The sequence below is a fragment of the Scyliorhinus canicula genome, chromosome 2 (genome assembly GCF_902713615.1).
Source record: "Scyliorhinus canicula chromosome 2, sScyCan1.1, whole genome shotgun sequence".
Taxonomy (NCBI): domain Eukaryota; kingdom Metazoa; phylum Chordata; class Chondrichthyes; order Carcharhiniformes; family Scyliorhinidae; genus Scyliorhinus; species Scyliorhinus canicula.
The window spans coordinates 127741650-127759838 of record NC_052147.1 but is presented as its reverse complement, the minus strand read 5'-3'; the positions used below and the strand labels follow the sequence as shown (position 1 = coordinate 127759838).

The 18189-nt window shown below is 50.4% G+C and overlaps 1 protein-coding gene across 3 annotated transcripts in view; it reads left to right on the top strand.

Moving 5' to 3' along the window:
- The window catches only part of iqca1 (IQ motif containing with AAA domain 1), a 200030-nt gene that overhangs the window by 71290 nt on the left and 110551 nt on the right, over positions 1-18189 (top strand). For all 3 annotated transcript variants that reach the window (XM_038786291.1, XM_038786292.1, XM_038786290.1), the window contains 2 exons: positions 6010-6116; positions 13816-13902. In XM_038786291.1, coding sequence (XP_038642219.1) covers positions 6010-6116; positions 13816-13902 — 194 coding nt within the window. The remainder of the gene's footprint in view (positions 1-6009; positions 6117-13815; positions 13903-18189) is intronic.

Here is an 18189-nt window from a genome sequence, read left to right as displayed (position 1 = left end):
ACACATTACACACATTTCTGGCAACTCAATCCTCAAGCTCAAGCAGCAATGCCGGGTCACACCTCCAAACTCTCCGGTCACGGTTCCAAACTCTCCGGGATCCCGAGCAGCAATGCCGGGTCACAGTTCCAAACACTCCGGGATCCCAAGCAGCAATGCCGGGTCACCGTTCCAAACTCTCCGGTATCCGGGCAGCAAAGCCGGGTCACGGTTCCCAACTCTCCGGGATCCTGAGCAGCAATGCCGGGTCACGGTTCCAAACTCTCCGGGATCCCGAGCAGCAATGCCGGGTCACCGTTCCAAACTCTCCGGGATCCCGAGCAGCAATGCCGGGTCACCGTTCCAACTCTTCGGGATCCCGTCAGCAATGCCGGGTCACGGTTCCAAACTCTCCGGTATCCCGGCAGCAATGCCGGGTCACAGTTCCAAACTCTCCGTGATCCCGAGCAGCAATGCCGGGTCAGACCTCCTCCAAACTCTCCGGGATCCCGAGCAGCAATGCCGGGTCACCGTTCCAAACTCTCTGGGATCCCGAGCAGTAATGCCGGGTCAGACCTCCTCCAAACTCTCCGGGATCCCGAGCAGCAATGCCGGGTCACCGTTCCAAACTCTCCGGGATCCCGAGCAGTAATGCCGGGTCAGACCTCCAAACTCTCCGGGATCCCGAGCAGCAATGCCGGGTCACGGTTCCAAACTCTCCGGGATCCCGAGCAGCAATGCCGGGTCAGACCTCCTCCAAACTCTCCGGGATCCCGAGCAGCAATGCCGGGTCACCGTTCCAAACTCTCCGGGATCCCGAGCAGCAATGCCGGGTCAGACCTCCTCCAAACTCTCCGGGATCCCGAGCAGCAATGCCGGGTCACGGTTCCAAACTCTCCGGGATCCCGAGCAGTAATGCCGGGTCACACCTCCAAACTCTCCGGTATCCCGAGCAGCAATGCCGGGTCACACCTCCAAACTCTCCGGGATCCCGAGCAGCAATGCCGGGTCACGGTTCCAAACTCTCCGGGATCCTGAGCAGCAATGCCGGGTCACAGTTCCAAACTCTCCGGGATCCCGAGCAGCAATGCCGGGTCAGACCTCCTCCAAACTCTCCGGGATCCCGAGCAGCAATGCCGGGTCACAGGTCCAAACTCTCCGGGATCCCGAGCAGCAATGCCGGGTCACACCTCCAAACTCTCCGGGATCCCGAGCAGCAATGCCGGGTCACACCTCCAAACTCTCCGGGATCCCGAGCAGCAATGCCGGGTCACAGGTTCTAACTCTCCGGGATCCCGAGCAGCAATGCCGGGTCACAGGTCCAAACTCTCCGGGATCCCGAGCAGCAATGCCGGGTCAGACCTCCTCCAAACTCTCCGGGATCCCGAGCAGCAATGCCGGGTCACAGGTCCAAACTCTCCGGGATCCCGAGCAGCAATGCCGGGTCAGACCTCCTCCAAACTCTCCGGGATCCCGAGCAGCAATGCCGGGTCAGACCTCCTCCAAACTCTCCGGGATCCCGAGCAGCAATGCCGGGTGACAGGTCCAAACTCTCCGGGATCCCGAGCAGCAATGCCGGGTCACGGTTCCAAACTCTCCGGTATCCCGAGCAGCAATGCCGGGTCATGGTTCCAAACTCTCCGGGATCCCGAGCAGCAATGCCGGGTCACACCTCCAAACTCTCCGGGATCCCGAGCAGCAATGCCGGGTCACGGTTCCAAACTCTCCGGGATCCCGAGCAGCAATGCCGGGTCAGACCTCCTCCAAACTCTCCGGGATCCCGAGCAGCAATGCCGGGTCAGACCTCCTCCAAACTCTCCGGGATCCCGAGCAGCAATGCCGGGTCACGGTTCCAAACTCTCCGGGATCCCGAGCAGTAATGCCGGGTCAGACCTCCAAACTCTCCGGGATCCCGAGCAGCAATGCCGGGTCAGACCTCCAAACTCTCCGGGATCCCGAGCAGCAATGCCGGGTCACGGTTCCAAACTCTCCGGGATCCCGAGCAGCAATGCCGGGTCACGGTTCCAAACTCTCTGGGATCCCGGCAGCAATGCCGGGTCACGGTTCCAAACTCTCCGGGATCCCGAGCAGCAATGCCGGGTCAGACCTCCTCCAAACTCTCCGGGATCCCGAGCAGCAATGCCGGGTCACACCTCCAAACTCTCCGGGATCCCGAGCAGCAATGCCGGGTCACGGTTCCAAACTCTCCGGGATCCTGAGCAGCAATGCCGGGTCACAGTTCCAAACTCTCCGGGATCCCGAGCAGCAATGCCGGGTCAGACCTCCTCCAAACTCTCCGGGATCCCGAGCAGCAATGCCGGGTCACCGTTCCAAACTCTCCGGGATCCCGAGCAGCAATGCCGGGTCACAGGTCCAAACTCTCCGGGATCCCGAGCAGCAATGCCGGGTCACACCTCCAAACTCTCCGGGATCCCGAGCAGCAATGCCGGGTCACACCTCCAAACTCTCCGGTATCCCGAGCAGCAATGCCGGGTCACAGGTCCAAACTCTCCGGGATCCCGAGCAGCAATGCCGGGTCAGACCTCCTCCAAACTCTCCGGGATCCCGAGCAGCAATGCCGGGTCACGGTTCCAAACTCTCCGGGATCCCGAGCAGCAATGCCGGGTCACAGCTCCAAACTCTCCGGGATCCCGGGCAGCAATGCCGGGTCACACCTCCAAACTCTCCGGTATCTCAAGCAGCAATCCCTGGTGACACTTCCAAACCTCCCTGAACAGAAAAGCCCTCCACTTCATCCTTATTTCCTCTGACGTTCTGTTTTCTCCTTCCCCTTCTTCCAGGTGCTCGGTCGCTCCCTCTGGGATAGTTCTCTGTGGCCACCTCATTCGCAGTACTCCTATACGTAAGCCTGCTCGCTAGTGTAGCGTCTCCCCAACAGACTGATTTCCCCCAATTAACTCCCATTTTCCTCTCCCCCCTCTCTCCGCGCCTCTGTCTGTGGTCACCACTGCCCCTCTGAAATTTTAGCAGATCTTGTTCTTGCCATTACCCTGTATCATTAGTTGCACAGTTCATTTTTCAGGACAAACGTATTGACCTCTTCTGGGGCCAATAGATCGAAGTAGTGTTGTTTTACCAGAGCTTGGCAGGGCGGAGCATGCCAAACTGCACCCTGTATAGTATGGATTTGGCCCCGTTGAATTGTGCCCGATTTGGCCAGGTCAGCATCAATGTCCTCGTACAAGCGGATGGAATGTCCTGCCCACTTGCACCTTCTCACACTCTTTGCCAACCGCAGGATCCACTTTTTATCCTGGTACCTGTCGAGCCTCACTATTATCGCCTGTGGTGATTCTCCAGTCCTGGGCCGCTGCCGAAGCGACCTGTGGGCGCAGTTTACCTCCAGGGGCTTGGCGAAGCCCTCCTCACCGACCACCTTGCCGAACATCACTGCAATGTATTCTGTGGGGTTTCTCCCCTCCATTCCCTCCTGGTCGTCGACTTTATCCTTCAATACCTTCTGTGCTCGCTTCCTCAGCCTCCAGTGCTGCGATCCGTTTCTCTCTGGTCCATGGCAGCTTTTTTGAGGTCCTGTGTCGTCGTTACCTGGCCCTCTAACCTCCGCACCATATTGTCCAATGCTTCCATCATGGGGGCTGTCGCGGGCCCCACTGCCACCTCAATGGCTGCCAGGAGGTTTCTTCTGATCTCCTCCCTAAGTCTTTGGAGCTGGGAGGTGATGAAGCACATCAATTGATCCATCAGCGCTTGGGACTGCACTGGGAGCTCCGCGGGGTCGACTCTCACCGGGTCCTTACACGTGCTTTTGCTCTGAGGCTGAGGTTTTCTGCCCTCATCTTTACTGGTTTTCCGGCTGCCGGCTGATTCTTTCCCATCTATGCGGTCAGTGGGTGGTTAGTCTGGGGGATTATGAGTACTTTTGGTGCCCATTTAGATATGATAGTCATAGAAGTTCACGGCATGGAAACAGGCCCTTCGGCCCAACTTGTCCATGCCTCCCAGTTTTTAACCACTAAGCGGGTTAAAATTGCCCGCATTTGGCCCATATCCTCGATACCCACCTCACCTGTATAACTGTCTAAATGCTTTTTAAAAGACTATTGTACCCACCTCTACTACTGCCTCTACAGCTCGTTCCAGACACTCACCGCCCTCTATGAAAAAATTGCCCCTTTGGACACTTTTGTATCTCTCCCCTCTCACCGTAAACCTATGCCCTCTCGTTTTAGACTCCCCTACCTTTGGAAAAAGATGTTGACTATCTACCTTATCTATGCCCCTCATTATTTTATAGTCCTCTGGACGATCACCCCTAAGCCTCCTACGCTCCAGGGAAAACAGACCACGGGTGGGATTCTCCGACACCCCACTGGACCGGAGAATCGTCGGGGGGCGGTATGAATCCCGCACATCTGCCCCGACGCCGGCTGCCGGATTCTCCGGTGCCAGTTTTTCGGCAGGGGCGGGCATCGTGCCACGCTGGTCGGGGGCCATTGCCAGCGCCCCCCCCCCCCCCCCCACCCCCCCGGCGATTACCCACCCCGCGATGGGCTGAATGGCCGCCCGTTTTTGGCCAGTCCCGCCGGCTTATATTACACCAGGTCAGTACCGGTGGGACCTGGCTCTGCGGGCGGCCTGTGGAGTCCTCGGGGGAGGTGGGGGGGAACGCGGGGGATCTGGCCCCGGGGGTGCCCCCACGGTGGCCTGGCTCGCAATCGGAGCCCACCAATCTGCCGGCGGGCCTGTGCCGTGGGAGTACTCTTTCCCTCCGTGCCGGCCGGTGTAACTGTCCGCCATGGCCAGTGAGGAGAAGAATTCCCCTGCGCATGTGCTGGGCTCACGCCAGCACATGCTGGTGCTCCTGCGCATGCGCCAACTCGCGCCGGCCGGCGGAGGCCCTTCGGCGCCGGCTGGCACCCTGCCAACCCTGCCGGCACCAGCCTAGCCACTGAAGGTGCGGAGGATTCCTCAGCCACTCCTCAGTGCCGGTACCGCCCGCCCCGCCAGGTAGCAGAGAATCCCGCCTCTAGTCTATCTAGCCTCTCCTTATAACTCAAACCATAAAGCCTTGAGGATTTTTCAGTAAACCAAAGATGTTTTTACAAAAGGAACATATTGCTCAAAAACCATTTTTTCCACACTGGTCACAAACAAGTTTAGTCTCTAAACAGGATTCGAACCCTGAATGGAAGGAAAATGGACCATCACAACTGCAACCAAAATAGAACTTCATTAGTTAAGGCTGTGCAACCAACATTCTGCCACACCTCCACTGAAAGAAAAAAAAAAATCGGCATCTCTAATATTTCAAACAAATAGTGGATGTGTGAAATATTCCTAATGCATCAACTTGAATTGCGAAAACACCCAGTCATACAATAATGTACTCTGTCCTTAAGTTGTATTTGAACAAAAAAAAGGTTGAAGTATTGGTTGTTGTTATTTATTACTGAGTGGTGAATTAAGAGCCAGTCCTATCACACATTCTAGCTTGTGTGATGTGCAGCTTTCTAGCTCAGTGTCAACACTGAATCAAGATTCTAATTTACAAAATAGCCACTGTGCATCATGCCCTCAAGGTCTATTTTGAAAGAGCATCTTCTTGGTTACATTTAGCTCATATCTGTACACACAAGAGGTACAATAAGGGAGTTGCCAACAAATGAACATCATTATATAACTGGTGCACGAGGAAAAGACACCAGAGAGTGATGGTGCTTTGCTTTAGTATCAACTAATACCCATTTCGCAATAATCATACACGAAATATATTACACCAGCAGTTGCTGTTTCTGGGATATTGGAATACATCCCTACAGTGGAGAAGGAAGCCATTCGATTGTTGGGTACAAAATGCTTTAGTTGATGTTCTTAGACAAGATCCACCTTTCGTGCGACCGTTCAGCTCGTGGCCGCGACTGGAAGTTCGGGGGTCAATCTTTATTACCCCTGGAAAAACAATGAGAATTATTACTGGTGTTATTTAAAATGTTGGTTGTCTTCTTTGTGAATAAAGCCCCAACATCTTTTCTCCTTTCTGAACTGCAGTGATATGGCAGAATCGTAATGAGGAGTTGAACTTTCCCCAGAAGCACGTTGCCGAACTCATCAAGGAAGATAAACGCAAAGAGGTGGAGGAGGAAATCAGAGTGCAGGTATAGAAATGTCCCTGAAACACAAACCAGTCTTAGAGTGTGGTAGCAGGATTCCAGCCACAAACACAAATACTCAAAGCAAGGAGTATTAGTGGCCTTAGATAATAATAAAAGCAAAAGTCTGGAGATCTGCAATAAAAACAAAGCGCTAGAAAAACTCAGATCTGGCAGCACATGGGAGAAATATTTTGAGTCCAATGTGATTCTTTGGAATTTGAGTTTGCGGGGGAAGATGAATGAAGGAACGGGGTCCACCACCCTGAAAACAGTACAGATGTGGAGACGGGCCCTGTTTGGGTAAAGCATCTTGGTCAGGGTATAAGAGGAGGGTCTGTAAGGAGTTCCTGCTGTGCAGATGTCAGTCAACAGTCACGTGTGTATGAACAGCAATAGTTGTTCAAGTGTCTCCAGCCCAGGCAACATCCTAGTAAATCTCCTCTGCACCCTTTCCAGTGCTATTACATTCCTCCTATAATGTGGATTACAGAACTGCACACAATACTCTAGCTGTGGCCTGACCAACATTTTACACAGTTCCAGCATAATCTCCCTTCTCTTAAACTCTATGGGTGGGATTCTTCCGTAATCGGCGGGGCGGGCAACTCCGGTGGGATGGAGTGGTGTGAACCACTCCGGCGTCGGGCCTCCCCAAAGATGCGGAATCCTCCGCACCTTCAGGGGCTAGGCCCGCCCCGGAGTGGATTCCACCCTGCCGGCTGGCGGGAAAGGGGCTTGGCGCCACGCCAACCGGCGCCGAAGGGCCTCCGCCGGCCAGTACGAATTGGCGCATGCGCTGGAGCAACGCTAGCGTGTGCTGGCGTCATCCCCGTGCATGCGCAGAGGGCTTTGTTTCCTCACCGGGAGTGGTGCCTCCACAGCATAGGCCCGCCCGCGGATTGGTGGGCCCCGATCGCAGGCCAGGCCACCGTGGGGGTACCTCCCGGGCTAGATCCTCCCCACTCTTCCCCAAGAACCCCGGAGGCCGCCTGCGCCGCCAGGTCCCGCCAGTAAGGACCTACTCCAATTTGCGCCGGCGGGACTGGCAATAGATGGGCGGGACTTCGGCCCATCGCAGGCCGGAGATTTCAGGCAGCCCCGGGACCCATTGAGTCACGACGGACCCTGCCATTCTCCGAGGCGGGTGGTGCGACTCACGCCGGGCTGATTTTTGGGGGGGTGGAGAATTTGGAGGATGGCGGGGCTGGATTCATGCTGAACCCAGGCGATTCTCTGACCGGGTGTGTGGGGTCGGAGAATCCCACCCTATGCCTCTGCTAATAAAGGCAAGTATCAATATGCCTTCTTAACCACTGTATTCACCTGCTCAGTTAGCTTAAGGGAAAGGTGTACATGTACACCAAGCTCCCTCTGATCCTCGGTGCTTCCCAGGGTCTTGCTGTTTATCATGTATTCCCTAGCCTTGTTTGTCGTGGCCACGTGCTTCAACTCACACTTATTCGGATTGAATTCCATTTGCCACTGATCAGCCCATCTGATCAGCCCGTCTTGCTTCCCCTGTATTCGAAGGCTATCCTCCTCGCTATTTAACAAAACCATGTTGGCTGTTCTTGATTAATCTCAGCATCGTTACTGAAAATTAATCTCTTTAATTTTATTACAGTCCTCCTTGATCTCTATTCCCACACTGTCCCTCTCACGCGTGAACACCAACACAAAGTATTAATTTAGAATTGTATCTACATCCTCTGGCTCCACACACAAATTACCACTGTGGTCCTTAATGGGCCCTACTCTTTCCCTAGTTGTCCTTTGACCCTAATGTATTTGTAAAACAAGTCAGGAATTTCCTTTATTGTATCCTTATCTATTTCACCCTTTTTGCTCCCCAATTTCCTTTTTAAGTTCTGTCTGCACATTCTCTACGCCTCTCGGGCTTCTCCTGTTTTGAGCCCTCAATATCTGTATTTGGACTCCCCTTTTCTCCTTATCCAATGCTATATATCCCTCACTATCCAGGCTTCCCTGGATTTGGTGGTCCCACTCTTTTAGTGATTTGAACTTGTTGGCACTGTACTCTCCCTATTTCCTTCCTAAATGCGTCCTACTGTTCTGTTACAGATTTACCTGAAGGTGTCTCTCTCATTCCACTGTGGCCAAATCATATCTGATCTTATTCAATTCGGCCTTCTTCCAGTTTTGAACTTTGATCTCAGGCCCATTTTTGTTCTCCATAACAACCTTGAATCAAATAGAGTTATAAATACATGTCTGCAAAATGTTCACCCACTGATACTTGAACCACTTGCTCAGCATCGTTACTGAAAATTAAGTCCAGGTCCTTCCCCTATCTTGTAGGTCCTTCTACGTAGTGGCTTTAAAAGTTCTCATGGATACATTTTAAGAATTCCACTCCCTCTAAACCTTTCACACTATAGCCAACCCAGTTAATATTGGGGAAGTTGAAATCTCCCACTATTATTACCCTATTATTTTTACACTTCACTGAAATTTGCTTCCATATCTGCCCTTCTATTTCTCTTGGATTGTTAGGGGGCTTCGAGGACATTCCCAGAAATGTGATTTCTCTTTTTTGTTTTTTGTCTTTTTCTGTTTTGTTAGGAAGTACAAAAATCATTCTACATGATGTAGGTATAGGAGATGCTACTCCAATTAAGCAACATCCATCCAGGCTTAATCCACTAAAGTTAGCACTGGGAGAAAAGGAGATTGAATGTAAGCTTAAGAATAATATAATTGGGACTTCCGGTGGCGACCATGGAGTGAGTGGTCGCACATTTGGTGGCTCCCGCTCGTGGTGGACCTTTTGGACCTTCTCCCTGGCTAACAGCAGAGCTGAGTGAGGTATAAAGTGCAGGAGAGGTGGAAGAAGAGAGTATCCCACCGGTTTATGGATTTGTGGACCAGAAGTGGTCGAAAAAGGAGAGGACAATTGTGGAAAGCTGGTGGGGAGCCTGCGACACACGGGAAGATGGCGGAGGGGCAGGCAACTAGCCTTACGGCCGAGAGGTCGGCGGAGCAGTTAGTGAACTTTCTCCACGAGAACTTTGTCCAGCAGAGGAAGGAGAACTTGGAGGACCTGGCCAGGGTGGGGGATCCTATGAAGGCGGGGATCGACTGCATGGAAAGGAGATTGGAGGCCCAGAGCCAGGCGATTCAGAAGGTGGAGGACGCGATGGGAGAACGTGAGGAGCAGCTCGCCTCGATGGCTGCAGAGATGGGGGGTTGATGAGAGATCAACAGAAGAGGCTGCAGGATAAAGTGGAGGACCTGGAGAATAGGTCGCGCAGGCAGAATTTGAGGATCGTAGGCTTGCCGGAGGGCAGTGAGGGAGCTGCTGCATATGTGGCACAAATTTTCGAGAAGCTGCTAGGTGAAGGAGCATTTGTTCAGCCCTTAGAGGTGGACCGGGCACACACGGCGCTTATGAGGAAGCTGGAGAGAAACAAGCCGCCGAGGGCAATGGTGGTGCGATTGAACATAGAACACAGTGCAGAAGGAGGCCATTCGGCCCATCGGGTCTGCACCGACCCACTTAAGCCCTCACTTCCACCCTATCCCCGTAGCCCAATAACCCCTCCTATCCTTTTGGACACTAAGGGCAATTTAGCCTGGCCAATCCATCTAACCTGCACGTCTTTGGACTGTGGGAGGAAACCGGAGCACCCGGAGGAAACACACGCAGACACGGGGAGATCCTGCAGACAGTGACTAGCGAGGAATCGAACATGGGACAAGATTGCACCTGTTCCTGGATAAAGAACAGATTCTGAGGTGGGCCAGGCAGACGAGGTGCTGTACATGGGGAGGCAGCGAGCTGCGTGTCTACCAGGACCTGGGTACGGAGCTGGCCAAAAGGAGGGCAAGCCTCAACAAGGTGAAGTGGGTCCTCTTTAAGAAGGGGGTGAAGTTCGGCATGTTGTACCCGGCAAGTTACTGTGGGTAACGTACGAAGGCCAGGAACTCTACTTTGGATCGCCAGAGGAGGCGATGGAATTTATTAGAGACAATGGACTGGCAGGAGAATGAGGACATTAAACTCTGGAGGGAGTGTTTATATTTTGGTTTTCTTCTGGTTTGTATGAACCACTTTTGCACTATGTTTGGGGCCGTTGCTCTGTTCTGTTTTGGGTTTGTTTCGTTCTTGATGGGGGATAGTGGGTTGATTTTTCTTCTTTGTGTTTGTTGGGGTTTGTAAGGTTTGCGGGGGGGAGGGGCAGGGGAAACAGTAGGATGTAGGATGCTTGGCGCCATGGGCAGGGGCTACCAGGCTAGCTGGGCGGGCTAGCTCACGGAGGCGCAATGAGGGGTGTGCAGGTGGTGAGTGTGTTGTTGGGGGTTGGGCATGTTATTTTGCTATGGGGTGGGGGTATGTGAGAGGGAGGGGAAGCAGAAGTCTGCTGACAGGGGAGAGACTGAACGAAGAGTGACAGGGAGAAGGTCGATGACGGTGGGCGCCTGAGGGCGGGCCTGAAGAGATGCGGGATGTGGGCTGGGGTCTGGTCGAGGAAGGGCTAGAAAGGCCCCCCCCTCCCTCCTCCCCCCCCCCCCCACTTCAACCAGGCTGATCACATGGAATGTGAGAGGGTTGAATGAGCCAGTCAAGGCCCTCTTGTGTTCGTGCATCTGTAAAGCTTAAAGGCAGACGTGGCAATGATACAGGAGACACACCTGTGACTACTGCAGTCATGTTTATAAAATCCTGGTTGGAGCCAGAGGTGCAATTAAAGTATCATAGAAATTTGGGCTAATGGACTTTTATTTATATTAAGAAGATGCCTGCAGAGTAGTTAATTAGAGAAATTGTGTTAATCTTAGCAAGATGATGGGAGGAGCCAATGGTTGAATGAGTCAAGTGTTAAGGTTTTCAGTGTTAGTTTTTGGCTGGAACATGAGTTGAGAAGGTTTCTGAAGAAATACAGCCAGAGATTCTGCATTACCGGCCAACATATCGATGGTCAGGAAGTGGATAGTGGGGAGGGGTCGGCCTGGGAGTAAGTGGAAGCGGCATCCTGCAAGGGTACGAGTTTGGAGGCTTTACTAACGGTGCCCTTGCCATTCTCGCCGGCTTGGTACTCTACAAGCCCTGTGGTGCTGGCAGCCCTAAGGGTGTGGGGGCAATGGAGGCAGCACATGGGACTGGAGGGGGCGTCACTGTGGTCTCCGATTTGTAACAATCACTGGTTTGTCCTGGAGAGGCTGGATGGGGGCTTCAGGAGGTAGCAGCAGGGCAGGGATCGAAAGATTTGGGGATTTATTTATCCAGGAGGTCTTTCCGACCTTGAAGGCACTAGAGGAGGAGTTTGAGCTACCAGGCGGGAATGGGTTTCGATATGTTCAGGTCCGGGACTTTGTCCGGAGGTAGGTTCCAAGCTTCCCTCGCCTCCCCCGAGGGGATTACAGGATAAGGTGATGTCAAAAACTGGGGTTGGGGAGGATTTCGGCGATATACAAGGAGTTAATGGAGTGGGAAGGGCCTCCGATCAGGGAGGTGAAGTGGAAGTGGGAAGAGGAGCTGCGAAGAGAGCTGGAAATGGAAAAGTGGGAAAAAGCCTTGAAGAGAGTCAATTCATCTTCGTCCAGTGCCAGAATTAGCCTGATCCAGTTCAAAGTGGTCCACACGGCCCACATGACGGTAGCCCGAATGAGCAGGTTCTTGAGGAGGTGGAGGATAGATGTGGGCAGTGTGGGAGTAGCCCAGCGAACCATGTGCATATGTTCTGGGCATGTCTGAAGTTGAGGGGATTCTGGCAGGGATTTGCGGACGTTATGTTAGAAGTCCTGGAAGGGAGGGTAACTCCGAGTCCAGAACTGGCAATATTTGAGGTACCAGATGATCAGGGGGCCAAGGGGGTGGAGGAAGGCCGATGTCCTGACCTTCTCTTCTCTGGTGGCCCGGAGACAGATTTTGCTGGGATGGAGGGCCTCGGAGCCCCCAAAGTCAGGAGTGTGGGTCAGTATGGCAGGGTTCCTCAGTCTGGAAAAAATCAAGTTCGCTCTGAGAGGATCAACTCAGGGGTTCGCCCAGAGATGGCAGCCGTTCATCGACTTCTTCAAAGAAAACTGAACGTCGGCAGTAAGGAGGGGGTGGGGGTGTGAGAAGGGGGGGTGGGAAGAAAATAGGAGGCATGGCAGTGTTAGATAAGTACAGGGAACCCAGTATATGGCTAATTAGGGAATAGGGCGTGGGCAGCAGGGACATTGTTTTTTAGGTTTCTTGCATGCGTCAGCCCACGCAGGTTTTTCTTTTATGAAATGTTAATGTGTTAAACTGTGAAAATTACAAATGCTTCAATAAAATATTTTCAAAAAAAAGATATTGTGCATTATTCTGTCAGGGCACCTGGTCTCTTTCTTTAAGTAGCCTCAAAAGGCCTCTCTTTCTCAAATTGGATTATACTGTACAAGATATCTGTATACAGCAAGTATTCCTGAGTGCTAACTCTATTTAAAAATGGATTAGGATCTTAGATGGTTTTGTTTTTTGAGTTGACATAAAGAAAGCAGTTAAGGATTATTGTGTCACAATTTATTAGCATTGTTAAAGTGGTAATTGTAAACTATTTTCTTGTGTGCGTTAAAGATATTTTAATACTGTGTAATAACATTTGTTTTTATATACCGTATCCCTATTTGCATGAAATCACTCCTGGAGTGAGATATCCTTACCTCACAGCCATACAAAATTAAACTAAAATATTCAGGTTTCTGTCCCGGATCTTAACCACTGTTGGGGCCTGGTCTGGTATCATAATATTCAGGATAAGTTAAACAGTTAATAATGTCGAACGCATGCTGTCAAAAGGATTACTTTATGTCTGTCATCCCCTTCTATGCTGTTGGCACGGAAGAAGTAGCGCATCTGGTCAGTGCACTGATGCCAGTCCTCCACATCTGGAGTAGGCTCCAGCTTCCAAAACAAGGGAGTTTCTGGTTTTTTTGCTTTGTTTCTAACCAGAGCTGCTGTCGAGGAGTTTGGAAAAGGCTGCTCCGAATCCCATATTTGATCCTCGCTGCCAATTAAATTAATAATTCCAGGAGGCGCAGAGCGAAAGGTCAAACTGCTTTATTTCATAGAATTTACAGTGCAGAAGGAGGCCATTCGGCCCATTGAGTCTACACCGGCTCTTGGAAAGAGCACCCTACCCAAGGTCAACACCTCCGCCCTATCCCCGTAACCCAGTAACCCCAACTAACATTAAGGGCAATTTGGACCCTAAGGGCAATTTATCATGGCCAAGCCACCTAACCTGCACATCTTTGGACTGTGGGAGGAAACCGGAGCACCCGGAGGAAACCCACGCACACACGGGGAGAACGTGCAGACTCCACACAGACAGTGACCCAAGCTGGGAATCGAACCTGGGACCCTATTTGAAACTGAAGATAAAGCCACTACCATGGGACACAAAACAAACGTCCCAGCCCGGGACTATCAGGAACTGCTGGTCTGGGTCTGGGAGCTACATTTAAAGATCAAGCTAACGAGCCGCAGCTGGGCAGACCTCCACCCGCTCAACTCGGGAACTCGGATTCTATGAAGCCAACGGGGTGATTAATCAGTGATCCTCTGTGGTCCTTGTGAGAGACATCACAAACACAGAGAATTAAGTCTTTCTCCACAGCAACTCAGATGTTATGGTTATATTGATACTGAATGGTGAGCCAGTGACGATATGAAATTTCTGATTAATCTTATTTGTGTTGATTTCTATTATAGGTAGATGAGCTAATGAGACAGGAACTGAAGAACCTAAAACTAGCAGTGGACCGGGATAAGGGTACAAAAAAGAAAGGTGGTAAGAAGGTAAGTGCCTCCAGTACAATCAACAAAGTGTATTCATAGTGCAAAATACATTGGAGTGAAAAAAACATACCAGCATAAGCCCAGATAGAAAACCACTCATGAATCAAGACAACTGAGCAAATTATGAGTAATCTCTACAAATGGTCACTCAAGCAAACGTTCAGGCCATGAAATTGGGCACTGTGGCACTGCTGGTGCTGTGGAAATACAAAACTACAGCTGGGACATTCTGGCTGTCTCTGATTCAGTCTATTTGGCAATCCCCGACTGTCAGGGTGCTGACGCGCATGTTGTAAGAAAGTGTTTTTCAAACTTGTTTACCCATTTTTACAACCTGCCATCTTTCGGGACCCATGCCGGCCGACTTTCGCGACCCACGGTAGCACAGTGGTGAGCAAAGTTGCTTCCCAGCTCCAGGGTCCCAGGTTCGATTCCTGGCTTAGGTCACTGTCTGTGCGGAGTCTGCACGTTCTCCCCGTGTCTGCGTGGGTTTCCTCCGGGTGCTCTGTTTTCCTCCCACAGTCCAAAGGGATTGGCCATGCTAAATTGCCCTTAGTGTCCAAGAGGTGGGGTGGGGTTACTGGGATACGGGAATAGGGTGGAGGTGTGGGCTTGGGTAGAGTGTTCTTTCCAAGGGCCAGTGCAGACTCGATGGGCTGAATGGTCTCCTTTTGCACTGTAAATTCTATGAAATTTATAAATGTCAATAAAGAGTTGTAGGTCAGGTGAACTCCATGATATACTTCGGAGTTTTCTAAACCCTGGCCCATAATGCTTATTGTGAAACAATCCATTTTAAATTCTCCAGTCCTGTTGCTTGCTGCTAACAAAATGGAGGAATCTCTCTTCAGCCCACAGCATGTGACGTCAGTGTATGGGGTGCTCTCTGTATCGATTAAAAAAAAAAAATCTGCTCCTGGGTTAGCATGGTGACGTCAGGAGGGGGTGGTCTGCCACACTGGGCTCTGGGCCTGCGCACTGCTAAGGGGCAAGTATGTGTGGAACGGCTGGCAAACTCTACACGCAGTCATCCAAGGCCGGAATTGAACCTGGGTCCCTGGCGCTATGAGGCAGCAGCGCTAACTGCCGAGTCACCCCCAAAACACTGTTAAAATCAGAACAGAACTCCTGGATTGAACTTACTAAATTGTCCCTTCGTGTCTAAATATCTGCGGGTTAGGTGGGGTTGTGGGGATAGGGCGGGGTCCTGGTTAGAGTGTTTTTTCAGAGGCTCTGGCAGACTCGATGAGCCGAATGGCCTCCTTCTGCATTGGAGAGATTCAATGATGTGATCATTTCAATTATCCACGTTTCGGCTGCTAAACATGCAAGTGTCTGCTCTCTCTATGTTAATTTCCTCTTAATATTTCACAATCCTGATGTACCTGCATCATCCTTTTCCAATGTGAAGGACTACATCTACATTGATGACTGTACCCACATTTTCTGGGTCGACACATTGTTATATGGTCCCTAGTTGGCTCTACTCTTTACCTAGTTATCCTCTGGTTTAGCTCACTGGGCTAATCGCTGGCTTTTAATGCAGACCAAGCAGGCCCGCAGTACGGTTCGATTCCCGTACCAGCCTTCCCGGACAGGCGCCGGAATGTGGCGACTAAGGGCTTTTCACAGTAACTTCATTGAAGCCTACTCATGACAATAAGCGATTTTCAAGTGCCTTCTGCACTTTTTATACTCCTTTAGGGCTCCTATCGTATTGGGCCCTCGGTATCTGCCATAAGATTCTTTTTTTTTCATAATCCTGACTTTATGTCTGTGACATCCAGGGTTCTCAAGTCTTGGTTCTATTCTTAGTTTTTACAGGAACATATTGCCCTGCACTCTCGCTATATCCTCTTTGAAGGCCTCCCACTGAACTAACACAGTTTTATCTGCAAATAGCTGCTCCCAGTCCACTCGGGCTAAATCATAAAATTAGCCATCCCACAGTTAAAAATTTTAATTCCGAGCCCATTCTTGTCCTTTTCCATAATTATGCTAAATTTAACTGAACCATGGTCACTACCACCAAAATGCTCACCTACTCATAGGCCTTCCACTGGCCGGGTTCTTTCTGAATATTAGGGCCAGAATTGCCCTCTTCTCTTGGTGGACTTCTACATACTGGCTATAAAGGTTCTCCTGGATGCAAATTAAGAATTTTTCTCTCACCCTACCTTGATATCCCAGTTAATATTTGGGTCGTTAAAATTCCCGAGTATTTTTGTGTTATATATTTTGTGTTGTACACTTCTGAAATTTGATTACATATTTGATCCTTTATCTCTCCCTGATTATTTGAAGGCTGAGAGTACACACCCAACAGCGTTTGTACCTCTTTTGTGTTTGTTCCTTCTACCCATATGGCCTTATTTGATGATTCTTTCAGGATATCATTGCTTCTCACTGCTGTGATTGATTCTTTGATGAATATTATGATCCGTCCTCCTCTTCTATCCCTCTCTTTATCTCGTCTGAATACCCTATAACCAGGAAGGTTGAGCTGCCAATCCTGTCCAGCTTTCAGCCACATCTTGGTCATAGAAAATAGGTACAGGACATTTGGTCCTTTGCGCTTGCTCCACCATTCATTATGATCATGGCTCATCATCCAACTCAGTAACCTGATCCTGCCTTCCCACCCATATCCTTTTATACTCTTTGCCCCAAGTGCTACATCTAACTGCTTCTTGAAAACATACAATTTTTTAGCCTCAACTGCTTTCTATGGTAGCGAATCCCCAGGCCGACCACTCTCTGGGTGAAGAAATTTCTCCTCATCTCAGTCCAAAATGGTGTACCCTGCATCCTCAAGACTGTGACCCATGGACACCCTCACCACCGGGACATCCTTCTTACATGTACCTTATCCAAGCCTGTTAAAATTTTATAGCTTTCTATGAGATCTGCCCTCATTCTTCTGATCTCCAGCAAATACAATCCTCACTGACTCAATCTCGCCCCATCCGTCAGTCCTGTTATTCCAGGACTGGCAAACCTTCTCTGCACTCCTCCTAGAGCAAGAATATCTTTCCTCAGACGAGAAGACCAAAACTGCACACAGTATTCCAGGTGTGCCCTCACCAAGGCCCTGTATAATTGCAGCAAGACATCCCTGCTCCTGTAATCGAATCCTCTCGCTATGAAGGCCAACAGAGTTTGGCACGATGGCACAGAGCCTCACAGTGTCGCACTGCTGCCTCACAGCGTCAAGGACCCGGGTTCAATTGTGGCCTTAAGTGACTGTCTGTATGAACTTTGCGCGTTCTGCCTGTGTCTGTGTGGGTTTCCTCCGGGTGCTCCGGTTCCTCCCACAATCCAAAGCTGTGCAGGTTAGGTGGATTGGCTTATGTTAAAATTGCCCCTTAGTGTTCAAAGATGTGCAGGTTAGGTGGGATTATGAGGAGAGGGTGAGAGAGTAGGCCTCAATGGTCGGTGAAGACCCGATAGGCTGAATGGCCACCTTCTACACTGTATGGACAAACCATTTGCCTTCTTTACCGCCTGTTGCATCTGTGTGCTTACCTTCAGAGACTGGTGTATGAGGACACCGAGGCCTCATTGCACATTCCCCTCTCCTAAATTATGGCCATTCAGATCTGCCTGTCTGCTTTTGCTACCAAGGTGGATAACCTTGACATTTATTCAAATTATACTGCAACTGCCATTTAGTTTCCCACTCCTAAAGCATGTCCAAATCACACTGAAGCATCTTTGTATCCTCTTTACAGCTCACCCTCCCTCCCAGCTTTGTGTCATCTGCAAATTTGGAGATATTACATTTTGTTCCCTCATCTAAATCATTGATATCTATTATGAATTGTTAGGGACCCAGCACCTAGCTGTGGTACCCCACGAGTTACTGCCTTGCATTTGGAAAAAGATCCTACTGGAAAAATGTTCCTGTCTGCCAACCAGTTTTCTATCCACCTCACTACATTAATGTTAATCCCACGTGTTTTAATTTTGCACACTTATCTCTTAAGTGGGACTTTTTGAAAGCCTTCTGAAAGTCCAAATAAACCGCATCAACTGGCTCCTGTTCATGAACTCTACTAGTTACATTTTTGAAGAATTCCAGTAGATTTGTCCAGCATGATTTCTTCTTCATAAATCCATGTTGACTCTTTTCAATCCTGTTGTTGCTTTCCAAGTGTTCTGCTATAAAATATTTGATAATGGATTTTAGAATTTTCCCCAGTACCAATGTCAGGCTAACATGTCTATAATTCCCTGTTTTCTCTACACCTCCCTTTTTATTTAGTGGGATTACATTAGCTACCCTCC